Raw genomic sequence first — 19,905 nt, forward strand, 5'->3', positions numbered from 1 at the left:
CCTTTGGTGAAAGCCGATTAACACGAACAAGGTTGCATGGAAAGTCAGCAGGCTATAGCTAAAAGGTGGGGTAAGTTCTCCACGCTCAGCTTTTCTCTGGGCAAACCTTCCAGTGTTAAAACCAGGCAACGACCAACAATTAGTGTGTAGGCAAGCCTGCATGTGGGGCAGAGGGGTCTGCAACAAGCAGGCAAAGGCAAGTGTGTCTCCTGGCCTTTGGATGAAAACCCTGATGAGAACAATCCTGTTTCTTACGCAGAACAAACTGAGTCCAGGGAAGGCCTTGTACACCTGAACACAATTTGCATCACTGGGACATTGGAACACACTGAAAGAAATTCCAAGATAAAGAAACAGTGGCTTAGACTTCACATAGTAAAATATAGCTAAAGACAGAATCTGGTGTCTGGGTTCAGCAAGTTGGCTAAAATACGTTGCTGTTGTTAGTTGCCATCGAGTCTGCTTTAACTCATGGCAACCTCATATGCAACAGAACAAAAACACTGCCCAGTCCTGTGCTATGCCCACAATCGTTGACACGTCTGAGTCCATTGTTAAGGCCAGCGTGCTGATCCATCTCACTGAGGGCCTCTCTTGCTTTCATTGGCTCTCCACTTTACCAAACATGATGTTCCCTTCTATCGACTAATCTTTTCTGATGACATGTCCAAGTAACAATACTACTTCGGCTAAAAAATGACATATAAAATAGTATTAATATTTGAGGCTTTCTCTTCAGGAGACATAAGAGAAACTATGGTGAAGGAATACCATAAGTTTTCAGAATGTGGCCTTAAGTGTATTGATACATGTGTCTTCATAAGGTGACAAGAGTAAATTCACCCACCACTTAATTTTCTCAAACAAACTTGCAATTTCTAAAGTGGTATCCAGTTCTGTAGGAAAAGGTTTTACACCTCTAAGCATCCATCTAGCCTTTTTGGGCTGGCAACTGACCTTGGCGGCATTGCTGAGGTATCAGGCAATTATGAAAACGGAAAAAGGCTTTACATGACACTTTTTTTTTTTTTTGTAGAAGGGGGAAAAATAAGATGTGCTTACTAGCTTAAGAAAACCATTCTAAGATAAAAGTAAAAGGGCTTTTGTTTTCTTCTTAGAGTTCAAACCACAGAAAAGTTCAAAGAATAGTACAGGGAACCCTTTTCTCTTTTTATATGTATTTTTTCTTCTGAACCATTTGAAAATAAGCTACAGACATTTCATCAAGCATTTGTTAAGAATAAGGACATTTCTCCTTCATAACTATAATACCATTATCATAAAAAAAAATTTTTTTATAGCTAGGAAAATTAACATTAATTCAATAATATTATTTAATATACAGTTTGGATTTAAATTTCTTCAATTGTCCTCAAAACGTCTTTTAGAGTTTTTTGATTCAGAATCTAGCAAAGGTTCACACATTGCATTTGGTTGCTATGCTGAGTTTTTTTTTGTTTTAAGATACTGTATGGTAGTTTAACTGTTGCTTTTTCCCCACCTAGGTGAACTAGGCTTTTTAGATCTTAGAACCTGCCATTCTAACTGCATAACACAGTGGAGTCTTAGGTCACGATGACCTTTCTCCACATGGTCATTCCCTGAGGATAATGGGTACTATGTAGAAAACGAAGAGATAAGATGATAAAGAAGGTTCCGGAATGATAGGAGGCAAGAATTTAGGTCCAAGAGCAGTTATCTCTTTTTGCCCTGATTGACTCACACAACTCAGTCTCTTCTTTCACTTTCCATAACTTATAAAGCAGGATCTAGTGTGAATAAAAAATAAGGTTATGGACTATGAGGCACTTAAAACAAGGACTTTGCTTGTATTTTTTTTTTTCCTTTTAAATTTCATGAAGACAAAAAGTGAAACAATAATATTTACACAGTCTCTTTTGCCTAAAATCCTTTCCCCCGCTCAGTTCTCTCATCTGTAAAAATGGGGACATTAATAGTGCCCAGTGAAATATATAGTTTAGAACAATGCCTAGAACATAGAAAGCCTTATACAATAAAACCTGTGAAAGCCAGAGTATATGTAAGGTGGACACCTGTCAGAGACGGAAAACTAAAATATTTTCCACTAACAGAACAGTAGTAAGACTGCACCCTGTCAAAGGTGGAAAACTTTTGAGACCCGGAAAAACAAGGCAGTCCCATTGAGTTCTGGCTCTCACAGGTTTCACTGTATTAAATTTCGGTTATTGTTTTTGTAATTATCATTAGATATAGCAATCTACTTATTTTATCATTGTTGTGTGCTGTTGAGTTGATTTCAAATCACTGCATCCCTGTATGACAGAGTAGAACTTGCCCGTAGTGTCTTCTAGGCTGTAATCTTTATGGAAGCAGATCACCAAGTCTTTCTCCCATGGAGCTAATAGGTGGGCTCAAGTCACCAACCTTTCCATTAGCAGCCCAGTGCTTAACCCTTGTGCAACCAGGCCTTCTAATCTACTTACACTATTAGGTTATTTCTCAACTAAAGCCAATGCCTACAGGAAAAAAAAAAAAAAAGCCCAAACCGGCTTATCTAGTTTCTGGAGTACAAAATGACAACAGATAGAAGGACAAACACTTGGCCCATTAAAACTGGTGGGGGTGGAGAAGTCTAAGAAGGGAAGGAAGAAGGAATTGGGAGGAAGAGGGTCAGCAGATGGAAGCAGGTGCGCCACTCCTTCAGCCCTTTCTATCATTACAGCACTGTGCTCTAAGGATCCTTCCCTCGGGTGCTCTGCACTGGCTTTTCAGCCTTCCCTAGATTTCACTGGGGTTTTTTTTTTTTTTTTTGATTTCACTATTCCTCCTCAAGGTCAACAGCAAGCTTAAAAAGAAAATAGTTCAAGGGAGAAATTGATTATTGCAGATACAAATAAAACCAAATCTAAACATAGAGTATACTCTGCTACTTAAAAGCACAAATACATGATCCCCACTCTTCAGAATACAAAATTCACATCATCTTTCCATTTATTCCAAATAACTGACCTTCTCCAAGGGTCCTCTGCAGCAAGTCATGTTTAGCTTGAAGTTTTGTGATGAGATTACTGCCTTCCAAATATTCTCTGAGTTTCTGCAAAAGATGAAATTTTATTATTTATTATTCAATATCAAGGAACCTCCCATGGGATATCTAAAACCCAGCCACTTTCGTCTTTTAGATCCTAGACCTTTGCGGCTACTCAAAGTGTGGTCTGCAGACCAGCCGCATCAGCCTTACTGGAGAGCCTGAGAGATGCAGGCGCTCAGGCCCCTCCCTCCCCAGATTTACTGAAATCAGAACCTACATTTTAGCAAGTTCCTCTGGTGACCTGTCTGCACATTAATGTTTGAGAAGCACTGTTTTAGAGTTCCTATCTGAACCTGACTGCATATCAGAATTACCCGAGGAGCTTTTAAAACAATAATCAGTTGCTGTGGCATAGATTCTGACTTGTGGCAACCACATGTGTGTCAGAGTAGAACTGTGCTCCATAGAGTTTTCTTTTTTTCCTGACATCCCCAAACTAGGTCTGCCTTGGAATGACCCATTTGTGTTGTGTCTGGTAGCCACAGATTTTGTTTTATTCCCAGGACTTTTTAAACTGGTCTGCTCCAAAACACCCTTAGCTATTGTTTATTTTTATGTTATTCATTTTTTTACATCTTATTGTGCTTTAGGTGAAAGTTTACAAAGCAAATTAGTTTCTCATTCAAAAATTTATACACAAATTGTTTTATGACACTGGTTGAAATCCCCAAAATGTGTCAGCATTCTCCCCCTTTCCACCCTGGGTTCCCTGTGTCCATTTGTCAAGTTTCCTGTCTCTTCGTGCCTTCTCATCTTTGCTTTTGGGCAGGTGTTGCCCATTTGGCCTCAAGTATTTGACTGAAGAAGCACATTCCTCATGTGTTATTGTTTGTTTTATAGGCCTGTGTAATCTTCGCTAAAAGGTGGTCTTCAGTTCTGAGTTAGCAGGGTGCCTGGGGGACATAGTCTCAGGGACTCCTCCAGTCTCTGTCAGGCCATCCATTGGGTTTTCAATGGCTGATTTTTTGGAAATAGATCACTAGGTGTCTTTCTTTCAAGGCGCCTCTGGGTAGACTCCAACTGCCAGCCTTTCAGTTAGCAGCCGAGTGCATTAACCGTTTGCACTACCCCCACCAAAAAAAAAACAAAAAAACAGTGCCGTCGAGTTGATTCCGACTCATTGCGACCCTATAGGACAGAGTAGAACTGCCCCATAGAGTTCCCAAAGAGCACCTGGCGGATTCGAACTGCTGACTCTTTGGTTAGCACCCGTAGCACTTAACCACTATGCCACCAAGGTTTCCACTACCCAGGAACTTTAAAAAAAATACTAATTCCTGGGAGAAGCAGAGACAGCAGCTTAATCAGACACACCATGCCACCCCTTTATAGCAAAGACCCGAGGACCCAGGTGAAACAGAATTAGATGACAATACTTAAACCCTGAACATCAAAAGGAAGGATAACAAATTGAACTGAACAATGATTGGAAGAGACTGAATGAACGCAGGAAAAGTGGAGTGATATTGAGCGGAGGTGCCTCGCCAGATGCCCTGGCACAGCGTGGTCATCTTAAGACAAAGCCAGTAGTGAACCCAGGTGAGGACCACAGGAAGGCTACTTCAGGGAATTCCCAACAACAGACAGAGAAACTGTGTAGACATAAAGACTAAAGAGAGATGAGTGGAACATGATCCAAATGTAAAAAGGAAAAGTACAGGAAGGAGGGTGAGAGCTCCAGGGATTGTGGCATGCATTGAGTATGGAAGAACCCAGGATCCAGACACAGGTATATTCGCTAGCAGTGGCGGTAGGTGGCACACACAAAGTAATAGATCCACAGAGTGTCAGCAGGAGATCCTGCTGGTCAGAGCCAAGTCTTGACTGCTGGCTGCAGCCAACAGGAAGTACCCAGGTACCCACATCTGGTGACCAGAGAAGCATGTACCCTCTCCCCTGAGTCTCTTGATCATTATTGATGGAAAACCCCATACTCCTGCCACACCACCTGCCTAGAGGCCATAATCCAAGGCCCCTTCTTACTGGCCAAACCACTGGTCAAATTGACAAAGAATGAGAAGATGCAAAGAACCAAAACAAGAAATGAGATGGGTGACTTTACAACAGAACTGAGATAAAAAGGATCATAACAAACTATTAGGAAAAACTGTATTCCAACAAATTTGAAAACAGAAGAAATGTACAAATTTCCAGAAACAGTACCTATCTAAACCAACAAACTGAGGTAGAAAATTTGAACAGACCTATAACAAAAGAAGAAATTAAATAGGTCATAAAAAAGACTCCCCTCCAAAAGAAGCCCCTAGATGAATTCACTGGAGAATTTTACCAAACATTCAGAGAAGAGATGACACCAATTCTACTCTGACTATTCTAGAACATAGAAATGGAGGGAATACTCCTTAATACATCATTCTATGAAGCCAGCATAACCCTGGTATCAGATCCAGGCAGACACCACTGAAAATTACAGAAAATATGCCTCATGAACACAGGTGTAAAAATTCTCAGCAAAATTCTAGCCAACAGAATTCAAAAGCATATCAAAAAAAAAAAAATAGTACATCACAAACAAGTGAGATTCATACCAGGTATGTAAGATGGTTCACCATAAGAAAATTAGTCATTGCAATTCATAACATAAATAAAAGAAAATAATCACATGATCATCTCAGTCAATGCAGAAAAGGTATTTGATAAGATTCATCACCCTTTCCTGATAAAAGCTCTCAGCAAAAGAGGTATAGAAGGGGAATTTCTTAACATATTTAAGGGCATATATACAAAGCCTAACTTCTGATGAAGCAGCAAAAGAAGATGGAAGGTATACACAGAGTCACTGTACCAAAAAGCACTGACAGACATTCAACCATTTCAGGAGGTAGCATATGATCAGGAACCGACGGTACGGAAAGTAAGAAAGGAAGAAGTCTCAGGTGCACTGAAGGCACTGTTGATAAATAAGGCTCCAGGAACTGACGAAATACCAACTGAGATGTTTCAACAAATGATGTAGTGCTGGAAGTGGTTACTCTTCTATGCTAAGAAATTTGGAAGAGAAATACCTGGCCAACCAACTGGGAGAGATTCATATGTATGCTTATTCCAAAGAAAAGGGATCTAACAGAATGCAAAAATTATCAAATATCACAGGCAAGTAAAATTTGGCTGAAGATAATTAAAAAATGGTTGCAGTACATTGACAGAGAAGTGCCAGAAATTCAAGCCCGATCCAAAAGAGGACATGGAATGAGGGATGTCACTGCTGAGGTCAGATGGATCCTGGCTGAAAGCAGAGAATAGCAGAAAGATGTTTACCTGTGTTTTACGGACTATGTAAAGGTATTCAACTGTGTGGATCACAACAAATTATGGATAACATCGTGAAGAATGGGAACGCTAGAATATTTAATTGTGCTCATGTGGAATCAAGGGCAGTTATTTGAACAGAACAAGGGGATACTTCATAGTGTAAAATTAGAAAATGTGGGGGGCGGGGCCGAGATGGTGGAGTAGTCAGGCGCTTCCAGTGATCCCTCTCACAACAAAGACCAGAAAAAACAAGTGAAACGGTTATATTTATGACAAGTTAGGAGCCCAAAACATCAAAGGCAAAGTCAGAAAAGGAACTGAGTAGCAGGGAGAACGAGACATGGTTGAGAAGCAGAGAGAGGTTTCCGGACCTGAATCACTGGGAACCCTCAGGCACCATTCCCTGGAGCAACTGTAGCAACTTCCTCAGGAGTGACAGCCAGCCGCACAGCCTACTCACACCTCCACAACCAGAGAAGAACGTTGCTCTCGGCAAAAGCTAAGTACTTGTGTATATTTTACTGTGCCCCCAGTCCCCAAGCTGGCTTCAGTGGTTGTCTATTTTCTGGGCCTGAGATGGCCCCTGCTGAGTTCCCTGAGCCATTCTCCCAGCCCTGGAGAAGAAATAAATTCACAACTGGGGGTAAAGATAATCTACCAGCTCCACTAAATTGCGGAGCTCAGGACACAAGTGGATCCTGTCCAGGCATAAATGGTCCATGGACTTTGAATACCTTTCCCCCGTGCTTCGACCAGTGTGGGAGCATTTCAGGAGAATAGGTCCTTGTTGGCAAACTGCAACTGTTTCAGCTGTGTGGTGGAAAGGTGGGTGTTTGATGTTTGACACTGCTTTGCTTAATTAAACAGGGTCCTCTCCCACCCACATCAGGGGCCTAAGAGCAGGTGGCTCCATGCATGTCACCTAGCTACGCATGACAGGGCCCAAGGATAACTGGTACCTCCCAGTCCTTATGACCAAAAGCACTGGGTGCCCAAGGTCCGTCTGCAAAACCCACCCACCTCTGCGCTCTAGGGAACAGGGATGTACTTTCCTTACAGACACTTGGGGGACAGTTGTCAGCTCCCTGCCTTGTTCAGAGTGTGGCCCCCCTGCTGTAATCAGATACCCGTGCCTACAACAATCACCCCTGCCCCTATAAGGATGTAGGACATGGCCTGTACCACACACTTGATGACCAACTACCTGGACACCTGAGCTGAATCCATTCAAGAAAAGTGAATGGACTCCTAGGCTCATACAGCTGATAACAGGTCTAGCCATCTGGTGACAGGACGTTAGAGATTCAAAGCCGAAAATAATCAAGCTAGCTCACTCGAGCAGTCTATTTGGGCATATCAAAACAAAACAAAGCAAGAAGCTGGGATACAGTAAGCAAACATGAAATAAATTAATACAATAACTTACAGATGACTCAGAAAGAACAGTCAATATGAAATCACATAATGAAGCAGACCACGACTGCTTCAACAAGCTCTCAAAACAAAGACTCAAGGGGTCTTCTGGATGAAAGTGCTTTCCTGCAATTACCAGATGCAGAATTCAAAAGATTAATATATAGAACTCTTCAAGACATGAGGAACAAGATCAGGAAGGAGATCAGGCAAAACACAGAACAAGCAAAGGAACACACAGATAAAGCAGCTGACAGATTAAAAAGGTTATTCAACAACATAATGAAAAATTTAGTAAGCTGCAAGAATCCACAGAGAGACAGAAATCAGACATTTGGAAGATTAACAATAAAACTACAGAATTAGACAACTCGATAGAAAGTCAGAGGAGCAGAATTGAGGAAGTGGAAGGCAAAATTAGTGAGATTGAAGATAAAACACTTGTCGCCAATATATTTGAAGAAAAATCAGATAAAAGGATCTAAAAAAATGAAGAAACCTTAAGAATCACATGGGACACTATCAGAGAAATAACCTATGAGTGACTGGAGTACCAGAACAGGGAGGGATAAAAGATAATACAGAGAATTATTGAAGATTTTTTGGCAGAAAATTTTCCTGATATAGTGAAAGATGAGAAGATATCTACCCAAGATGCTCATCAAACTTCACACTAGGTAGATCTCAAAAGAAAGGCATCAAGACATATTATAATCAAACTTGCCAAAACTAAAGATAAAGAGAATTTTAAGAGCGGCTAGGGATAAATGAAAAGTCACCTACAAAGGAGAGTCAATAAGAATAAGCTTGGACTATTCGGCAGAAACCATGAGGGTAAGAAGGCAATGGGTTGACTTATATAAAGCCTTGAAATAAAAATGCCAGCCAAGAATCATATATCCAGCAAAACTGTCTCTCAAATATGAAGGTAAAATTAGGACATTTCCAGATAAACAGAAGTTTAAGGAATTTGTAAAAACCAAAACTACAAGAAATATTAAAGGGAATTCTCTGGTTAGAAAATCAATAATATCAGATAGCAACCCAAGACTAGAACACAGGACAGAGCAACGAGATGTCAACCCTGATAGGGTAATCACAAAAATAAATCAAGATAAAAAAAAAACAACTCAGAACAGGGAAACAGCGATGTCATTATGTAAAAGACGACAACATTAAAATAATAAAGATGGACTAGGAAATGTAGTCATACATCTTTCATATGGAGAGGAAGACAAGGCGATATAAAGAAATAAAAGTTACGTTTCAACTTAGAAAAATAAGGGTAAATATTCAGATAACCACAAACGAGACTAACAATCCTACTCATCAAAACAAAATACAGGAAAAAAATAGACTCAGCAGAAACGGTAACAACGAATAAGATGAAAAGACAATACATAAAGATAAAATACTCAGCACAAAAAATTAAGTGGGAAAAAGAAGCTGTCAACAACACACAAAAAAGACATCAAAATGAAAGCGCTAAATTCATACCTATCCATAATTACGCTGAATGTAAATGAACTAAATACACCAATAAAGAGACAGACAGTGGCAGAAAGGATAAAAAAACATGATCCATCTCTATGCTGCCTACAAGAGACATACCTTAAATTTAGAGACAGAAACTAAAACTCAAAGGGTGAAAAAAACATATCAAACAAATAACAAAAGAGCAGGAGTAGCAATATTAAGTTCTGACAAAATAGACTTTAAAGTTAAATCCACCACAAAGGATAAGAAAAAATACTATATAATGATTAAAGGGACTATATACCAGGAGGATATAACCATATTAAATATGCATCCAATGACAGGGCTGCAAGATACATAAAACAAACTCTAACAGCATTGGAATGTGAGACAGACAGCTCCACAATTACAGAAGGACACTTCAAAACACCACTTTCGGTGAAGGACAGAACTTCCAGAAAGAAGCTTGATGACGACATGGAAGATCTCAATGCCACAATCAACCAACTCAATGTCACAGACATACATAGAACACTGTACCCAACGGCAGCCAAGTATATTTTCTTTTCTAGTGCACATGGAACATTCTCTAGAATAGACCACATATTAGGTCATAAACCAAGCCTTAGCATAATCTAAAACACCGAAATACTACAAGGCATCTTCTCTGACCCTAAGACCATAAAAGTAAAAATCAGTAACAGAAAAAGCAGGGAAATGAAATCAAACACCTGGAAACTGAACCCTACTCAAAAACAACCAGGTTATAGAAGACATTAAGTATGGAATAAAGAAATTCGTAGAATCCAACGAGAGTGAAAACACTTCCTATCAGAATCTCTGGGACACAGCGAAAGCAGCGCTCAGAGATCAATTTATATCAATAAATGCACACATAACAAAAGAAGAAAGGGCCAAAATTAAAGAATTATCCCTACAACTTGAACAAATAGCAACAAAAGAAACCCTCAGGCACCAGAAGAAAGCAAATAATAGAAACTAGAGCAGAATTAAACGAAATGTTGTTGTTAGGTGCCATTGAGTCGGTTCCGACTCATAGCAACCCCATGAAACACTGCCTGGTCCTGAGCCATCTTTACAATCGTTGTTATGCTTGAGCTCCTTGTTGCAGCCACTGTGTCAATCCACCTTGTTGAGGGTCTTCTTCTTTTCCCCTGACCCTGTACTCTGCCAAGCATGATATCCTTCTCCAGGGACTGATCCCTCCTGACAACATGTCCAAAGTATGCAAGATGCAGTCTCACCATCCTTGCTTCTAAGGAGCATTCTGGTTGTACTTCTAAGGCAGATTTGTTCGTTCTTTTGGCAATCCACAGTATATTCAATTTTCTTTGCCTACACCACAATTCAAAGGCATCAATTCTTCTTCGGTCTTCCTTATTCATTGTCTAGCTTTCACATGCATATGATGCGATTGAAAATACCATGGCTTGGGTCAGGTGCACCTTAGTCTTCAAGGCGACATCTTTGCTTTTCAACAATTTAAAGAGGTCCTTTGGAGCAGATTTACCCAATGCGATGCATCTTTTGATTTCTTGACTGCTGTTCCCATGGCTGTTGATTGTGGATACAAGTAAAATGAAGTCCTTGACAACTTCAATCTTTTCTCCCTTTATCATGATGTTGCTCATTGTGAGAATTTTTCTTTTTCTTTATGTTGAGATGCAATCCATACTGAAGGCTGTGGTCTTTGATCTTCATTAGTAAGTGCTTCAGGTCCTCTTCACTTTCAGCAAGCAAGGTTGTGTCATTTGCATAACGCAGGCTGTTAATGAGTCTTCCTCCAATCCTGATGCTCCATTTTTTCTCATACAGTCCAGCTTCTCGGATTATTTGCTCAGCATACAGACTGAATAGGTATGGTGAAAGAATACAAACCCGATGCACACCTTTCCTGACTTTAAACCAATCAGCATCCCCTTGTTCTGTCCAAACAACTGCCTCTTGATCTATGTAAAAGTTCCTCGTGAGCACAATTAAGTGTTCTGGAACTCCTATCCTTCGCAATGTTATCCATAATTTGTTATGATCCACACAGTGAAATGCCTTTGCATAGTCAGTAAAACACAGGTAATAATCTTTCTGGTATTCTCAGCTTTCACCCAGGATCCATCTGATATGAGCAATGATAACACTGGTTCCACGTCCTCTCCTGGAACCGGCCTGAACTTCTGGCAGTTCCCTGTCAATATACTGCTGCAGCTGTTTTTAAATGATCTTCAGCAAAATTTGGCTTGCATGTGATATTAATGATATTGCTCTATAATACAGAACAGAAAATATAATAGAGAACAGAAAATGATCCCAAGAGTTAACAAGACCAAAAGCTGGTTCTTTGAAACAATTAATGGAATTGATAAACCACTGACCAAAGTGACAAAAGAAAAACAGGAGAGGAAGCAAATAACCTGAATAAGAAATGAGATGGACAATATCATAACAGACCGAGCTGAAAATAAAAGAATCAAATCAGATTACTATGAAAAATTGTACTCTAACAGATTTGAAAACCTAGAAGAAACAGATGATTTCTAGAAACACACTACCTACCTAAACTAACACAAAAAAAGGTAGAACAACTATAAACCTGTAACAAAAGAGATTGAAAAGGTAATTAAAAAACTCCCAACAAAAAAAAAGCCCTGGTCCAGACAGCTACACTGCAGAGTTCTACCAAACTTTCAGAGAAGAGTTAACACCACTACTACTAAAGGTATTTCAGAGCATAGATATGATACAATACTCCAAACCCATTCTATGAAGCCAGCATATCCCTGATACCGAAACCAGGTAAAGATGCCACAAAAAAAGAAAATTACAGACCTATATCCCTCGTAAAGTTAGACCCAAGAATCCTCAACAAAATTGTAGCCAATAGAATTCAATAACATATCAAAAATATAATTCACCATGACCAAGTGGGATTCATACCAGGTATACAGGGACGTTTCAACATTAGAAAAACAGTTAATCCATCATATACGCAAAACAAAAGACAAGAGCCCCATGATTTTAACAATTCATGCAGAAAAGGCATTTGACAAAGTTCAACACCCATTCACGATAAAAACTCTCAGCAAAACAGGAATACAGGGAAAATTCCTCAACATAATAAAGGGCATTTATACAAAGTGAATAGCCGATGTCATCCTAAATGGAGACAGTCTGAAAGCATTCCCCTTGAGATTGGGAAGCAGACATGGGTGCCCTTTATCACCACTCTTATTCAACATTGTGCTGCAGGTCCTAGCCAGAATAATTAGGCAAGATAAAGAAATAAAGGGCATCCAGATTGGTAAGGAAGATGTAAAATTATCTCTATTTGCATATGACATGATCTTATACACAGAAAACCATAAGGAATCCTCAAGAAAACTACTGAAACTAATAGAAGACTTCAGCAGAGTATCAGGATACAAGATAAACATACAAAAATCAGTTGGATTCCTCTACATCAAGAAAAAGAACATCGAAAAGGAAATCACCAAATCAATATCATTTACAGTAGCCCCCAAGGTGATAAAATACTTAGGAATAAATCTTACCAGAGACATAAAAGACCTATACAAAGGAAACTACAAGACACTACTGCAAGAAACCAAAAGAGACCTGCATAAGTGGAAAAACATACCTTGCTCATGGATAGGAAGACTCAACATTGTAAAAATGTCTATTTTACCAAAAGCCATCTATAGATACAATGCAATTCCAATCCAAATACCAATGACATTTTTCAATGAGATGGAGAAACAAATCAGCAAACTACATATGGAAGGGAAAGAGGCCCTGGATAAGTAAAGCATTACTGAAAAAGAAGAAGGAAGTGGGAGGCCTCACTCTACCTGATTTTAGAACATATTATACTGCCACAGTAGTTAGACTAGCCTGGTGCTGGTACAACAACAGATACATAGACCAATGGGACAGAATTGAGAATCCAGACATAAATCCATCCACATGTGAACAGCTGGTATTTCACAAAGGCCCAAAGTCAATTAAATGGGGAAAAGACAGTCTCTGTAATAAATGGTGCTGGCATAACTGGATATCCATCTGCAAAAAAATGAAACAAGACCCATACCTCACTCCATGCACAAAAACTAACTCCAAATGGATCAAAGACCTAAATATAAAATCTAAAATGATAAAGATCATGGAAGAAAAAATAGGGACAACCTTAGGAGCCCTGATACGGGGTACAAACAGTACACAAAACATTACTAACACTGCAGAAAAGAAACTAGGTAACTGGGAGCTCCTAAAAATCAAACTCTTATGCTTATCTAAAGACCTCACCAAAAGAGTAAAAAGATTACCTACAGACTGGGAAAGAGTTTTTAGCTATGACATTTCCCATCAGCTTCTGATCTCTAAAATCTACACAATACTGCAAAAACTCAACAACAAAAAGACAAATAACCCAACTGAAAAATGGGCAAAGGATATAAAGAGACATTTCACTAAAGAAGACATTCAGGTAGCTAACAGATACAGGAGGAAATGCTCATGATCATTAGCTATTAGAGAAATGCAAATCAAACCTACAATGAGATTCCATCTCACTCCAACAAAAAAAAAAAAACAAGGCTGGCATTAATCCAAAAAACACAAAATAATAAATGTTGGAGAGGTTGTGGAGAGACTGGAACACTTATACACTGCTGGTGGGAATGTAAAATGGTACAACCACTTTGGAAATCGATTTGGCACTTCCTTAAAAAAACTAGAAATAGAATTCCCATTAAAAAAAAAAAAAAACACCAAACCCAGTGCCATCGAGTTGATTCCGACTCATAACAACTCTATAGGACAGAGTAGAACTGCCCCATAGAGTTTCCAAGGAGCATCTGGCGGATTCGCACTGCCAACCCTTTGGTTAGCAGCTGTAGCACTTAACCACTATGCCACCAGGGTTTCCAGTACTATCATACGGTCCAGCAATCCCACTCCTTGGAATATATCCTAAAAAAAAAAAAAAAAAAAATTTTTTTTTTTTTTTTTTTTTAGAGACATAAAAACCTTTACACAAAAAGATATATGCATACCCATGTTCCCTGCAGCACTATTTATAACAGCAAAAAGATGGAAGCAACCAAGGTACCCATCAATGGACGAATGGATAAATAAGTTATGGTATATTCACACAGTGGAATACTACACATTGATAAGGAACAATGATGAACCCGTGAAACATTTCATAACATGGAAGAATCTGGGAGGCATTACTGCTCAGTGAAATTAGTTGCAAAAGGACAAATATTGCATAAGACCACTAGTATAAGAACCTGAGAAACAGTTTCAACAGAGAAGAAAATATTCTTTGATGGTTACAAGAGTGGGGTGGGAGGAAGAGAGAGGGGCATTCACTAATCAGATAGTAGACAAGAACTATTTTAGGTGAAGTGAAGGATAGACACAATACAGGAGAGGTCAGCACAAGTGGACTAAACCCAAAGCAAAGAAGCTTCCTGAATAAAGTAAACGCTCCAAAGGCCAGCGTAGCAGGGGTGGGGGTTTGGAGACCATGGTTTCAGGGGACATCTAGGTCAACTGGGATAATAAAATCTATTAAGAAAACATTCTACATCCTACTTTGGAGAGTGGCGACTGGGGTCTTAATGCTAGCAAGCGGCCATCTAAGATGCATCAATTGGTCTCAATCCACCTGGAGCAAAGGAGAATGAAGAGCAGCAAAGACACAATTTCCAGCCCAAGAGACAGAAAGGGCTACATAAACCAGAAATTACATAAGCCTGAGACAAGAAGAACTCGATGGTGCCCAGCTACAACTGATGACTGTCCTGACAGGGAACACAACAGAGAACCCCTGAGAGAACAAATTCTCATAAAAAGACCAGACTTAATGGTCTGACTGAGACTAGAAGGACGCAGGAGGTCATGGTCCCCAGACCTTCTGTTAGCCCAAGACAGGGACCATTTCCACAGCCAACTCTTCAGACAGGGATTGGACTGGACTATAGTATAGAAAACGATACTGGTGAGGAGTGAGCTTCATGGATCAAGTAGACACATGAGACTATGTGGGTAGCTCCTGTGTGAAGGGGAGGTGAGAGGGTAGAAGAGGTTAGAAGCTGGCTGAATGGATATGAAAATAGAGAGTGGAGAGAAGGAGTATGCTGTCTCATTAAAGGGAGAGCAACTAGGAGTATATAGCAAGGTGTATATAAGCCTTTGTATGAGAGACTGACTTGAATTGTAAACTTGCACTTAAAGCATAATAAAAAAAAAATCAGAAAACATATGTGTTAGGATTGTAATGTTTCACTGTACTTATTTAGCTTGTATGTCAAACAAATAATTCGAGAAGCCAGACTACATGAAGTAGAACACACCATCAAGGTTGGAGTAAGACTCATTAACAACCTGCGATATGCAGATTACACAATTGTGCTTGTGGAAAGTAAAGAGGACTTGAAGCACTGACTGCTGAAGATCAAAGACTACAGCCTTCAGCGCTGGTTATACCTCGACATAATGAAAACAAAGGAGATCCTCACAACTGGACCAATAAGCCATGTCTCGATAAATGGAGAAGACAATGAAATTAGCAAGTGTCTTAGGCTGGGTTCTTTAGAGAAACAAAACCAGTGAAGTGTATAAACATATAGAGAGATTTATATCAAAGAAATGCCTCACACAGTTGTAGAGGCTGGAACATCCCAAGTCCACGGGTCAGGATAGAGGCTCCTCCTGAAACATAGCCTCAGGGGCTGGCAGACCCAAGATTGGCATGTCAGGGAGCAGAGGTTTTGCTCACAGGCTGTGAGATCAACAAACCCCAAGATTGGCACACAAGGCCACAGGTGAGCTGCTACCTCAAGTCCCGTGAACCGGAGGTTAGAAGAAGAGGAGCCAGCCACAGGATTCAGAGCGAGCAAAACCTCAGGAGCCTTGCCAAAATGTCCACTCATATTTGACGCAGGTCACGCACATAAGGCAACTCCCTTTCAAATGACTGGCTACTCACAGCAGATCCCATCATGGAGGTGATTGATCACATTTTAGCAAATCTCATCATGGAAGTGATCATAACATCACAGATGCCAAACAACATCACAACTGCCAAACCTCTGAGAATCATGTCCCAGCCAAGTTGACACACAACCTTAATCATTACAGCAAGGATTTCATTTTACTTGAATCTGTAATCAATGCCTATAGAAGCAGCAGTCAAGAAATCAAACAGTGTATTGCATCAGGAAAATCTGCTGCAAAAGACCTCTTTAAAGTGTTAAAAACCAAAGATGTCACTTTGAGGACTCAGGTGCACCTGACTCAAGCGAGGGTATTTTCAATCACCTCATATGCATGGGCGATGAATACAGAAGACTGAATAACTGACGCCTCTGAATTATAATGTTGGCAAAAAATACTGAATATACTATGGACTGCCAGAAGAATCAACAGATCTGTCTTGGAAGAAGTACAGCTACAATGGTTCTTAGAAGTGAGGAAGGTTAGACTTCGTCTCACATACTCTGGGCATGTACTTGGGAGGGACCAATCCCTGGAGAAGTACATCGTGCTTGGTAACGTAGAGGGTTAGCAAAAAAGAGGAAGACCCTCAATGAGATGGATGGATATAGTGGCTGCAACAATGGGCCCAAACATAGCAGTGATTGTGAAGATGGCAGAAGACTGGGGAGTGTTTCATTGTGTTGTACATATGGTCACCATGAGTTGGAACTGACTCGACTGCACCTAAAGACAACAACAATATATAAAACCAACAGCCAATATTATGCTCAATAGAGAGAGACTGAAAACATTCCCCTTGAGAATGGGAACCAGACAAGGGTGTCTATTATCATTATGCTTATTCATTGCTAAGAAAGAAATAAATCTATATGTATCCACAGATGACATGATCCTTTACATAGAAAATCCCAAAGACTCCACAAGAAAGTTACTAGAAGTAATAGAAAGCTTCAGCAAAGTGGCAGGGTACAAGATCAACATACAAAAGTCAGTTGAATTCCTCTACACAAAGATTACTCTGAAAAGGAAATCAGGAAAACAATGCCGTTTATGACAGCCTCCATATAGACAAAATATCTAGGAATAAACCTAACTAGGGACATAAAAGACTTACACAAAGAAAACTACAAAACACTACAGCAAGAATCCAAAAGAGAGCTACATAAATGGGGAAATATACAACGTTCATGGATAGAAAGACATAACAGTGTGTAAATGTCAATATTACCAAAGTGATCTACAGATTTAATGCGATCACAATCCAAATTCCAACACCATTCTTTAACGAGATGGAATAACTAATCTCCAACTTCATATGGAAAAGAAAGAGGTCCTGGATAAAAAAGCATTATTGGATGGGTCAGACCTCCTGATCTCAGAATCTACTATATAGAAGTCAAAACAGCTCGGTACTGGTACAACGACAGACACACAGACCAAGGCAGAAATATGAACCCAAAAGTAATGCCATCAACCTACAGTTGGTCTTTGACAAAGAGCTGAAGCCCATTAAATGAAGAGATAGTCTCTTTTACAAATGACGCTAGCAAAACTGGGTATCCATATGCAGAAAAATGAAACAGGATCCATATCTCACACCATACACAAAAACTAACTCAAAACGGCTCAAAGACCTAAATGTAAAACCTAAAACTATAAAGGTCATGGAAGAAAACACAGGGAAAATCTAGGGGCCCTAATTTATGGCATGAATTAGGCTATCAAACATTACTAAAAATACACAACCAACAGAAGATAAACTACATAACTGGGATCTCCTAAAAATTAAATACTTATGCTCATCAAAATACTTCTCCAAAAGAATAAAAAGATCAACTACAGATCAGGAAAAAGTTTTTGGCAACAACATATGTAAGAAAGGCCCAATCTCTAAAATTTATAGAAAATTTCAGCACCTCAACAACAAAAAGACAATTCAATTAAAAACTGGGCAAAGGACATGAACAGAGACTTCACCAAGGAAGACATTCAGGCAAACAGCAAACACATGAAGAGATGCTCATACTCATTAGCTGTTAAAACCAAAACCCAATGCTGTCGAGTCAGTTCCCACTCCTAGCGACCTCATAGGACAGAGTAGAACTGCCCTGTAGGGTTTTCAAGGAGCGGCTGGTGGATTCGAACTGCCAACCTTTTGGTTAGCAACCAAGGTGTTACCCACTGTACCACTAGGGCTTCAGCGACCCTATTAAAGAGATGCAGATCAAAAATACAATGAGATACTATCTCGTCCCATCATTACTGGCACTAATCAAAAAAACAGAAAACAACCAATGTTGGCAAGGTTGTGCAGAGATTAGAACTCTTATACACTGCTGGTGGGAATATAAAATGGTACCACCTCTACAGAGAATGGCATGGCACTTCCTGAAAAAGGTAGAAATAGAAATATCATATGATCCAGCAATCCCACTCCTAGGTATATATACTGGAGAAATAAAAGCCGTCACACAAATAGACATATGCACACCCATGTTCACTGCAGCAATATTCACAACAGCAAAAAATGGAAACAATCTAAGTGCCCATTAACGGATGAATGGATAAACAAATTGTGGTACATACACACAACGGAATACTATGCAATGATAAAGAATAATGACGAATCTGCAAAACATCTCAAAACATGGATGAATCTGGAAGACATTATGCTGACTGAAATAAGTCAATCACAAAAGGACAAATATTGTATGAGATCACTACTATAAAAAGTCATGAAAAAGTTTACACACAGAAAGAAACATTCTTTGATGGTTACCAGGTATGGGGGGAGAGGGGGAATCAGTAACTTGATACTTGTTGTTAGGTGTGGTTGAGTCAGTTCTGACTCATAGCAACACAACAGAATGAAATACTGCCTGGTCCTGCGCCATCTTCACAATCCTTGCTATGTTTGAGCTCATTGTTGCAGCTACTGTGTCAATCCACCTCGTTGAGGGCCTTCTTCTTTTTTGGTGACCCGCTACTTTATCAAGCATGATGTCCTTCTCCAGGGACTGGTCGCGCCTGATAACATGTCTGACGTACTTGAGGCGAAGTATCTCACCATCCTTGCTTCTAAGGAGCATTCTGGCTGTACTTCTTCCAAGGCAGACTTGTTCATTCTCCTGGAAGTCCTGGTGTGTTCAATATTCTTCGCCAACACCATAATAGACGTGTTAATTTTGGTGAAGTGAAAGGCAATACACACACAGCACAACATGACCAATGCAAAGGAAGATATTGAGAGGTATGCAAGAATAAAGGGCAACTAGCCCTGGTGATGCAGTGGGTTAGAAACTTGGCTGCTAACCAAAAGGTCAATAGCTGGAATCTAACAGCTGCTCCTTGGAACTCTGTGGGGCAGTTCTACTCTGTCCTATAGAGTTGCTTTGAGTCAGAATCACCTCAACAGCAATGGGTTTTTTATTTTTTTTAATAGTAAATAATATAACACAGACTATACTGCAACAACAGTAACAACAAAATAATTTATAAGTGGATACACAGGTAGATATGTATGCTAAATAGGTGCAGGAGGTTATATGGGAATACACCCACGTGCATATATAGGTATGGTTGTGGATATTTCTATACACATATTTGTATGTGCTGCATGTATATTCATATATATAATAGAGCATACAAGG

The 19,905-nt window shown here is 39.7% G+C and overlaps 1 protein-coding gene across 2 annotated transcripts in view; it reads right to left on the reverse strand.

Moving 5' to 3' along the window:
- Positions 1-19,905, reverse strand: part of SRGAP1 (SLIT-ROBO Rho GTPase activating protein 1) — a 334,899-nt gene that overhangs the window by 52,022 nt on the left and 262,972 nt on the right. For both annotated transcript variants that reach the window (XM_010598491.3, XM_003405175.4), the window contains exon 10: positions 2,992-3,076. In XM_010598491.3, coding sequence (XP_010596793.1) covers positions 2,992-3,076 — 85 coding nt within the window. The remainder of the gene's footprint in view (positions 1-2,991; positions 3,077-19,905) is intronic.

The sequence above is a fragment of the Loxodonta africana genome, chromosome 4 (assembly GCF_030014295.1).
Source record: "Loxodonta africana isolate mLoxAfr1 chromosome 4, mLoxAfr1.hap2, whole genome shotgun sequence".
Lineage (NCBI taxonomy): Eukaryota > Metazoa > Chordata > Mammalia > Proboscidea > Elephantidae > Loxodonta > Loxodonta africana.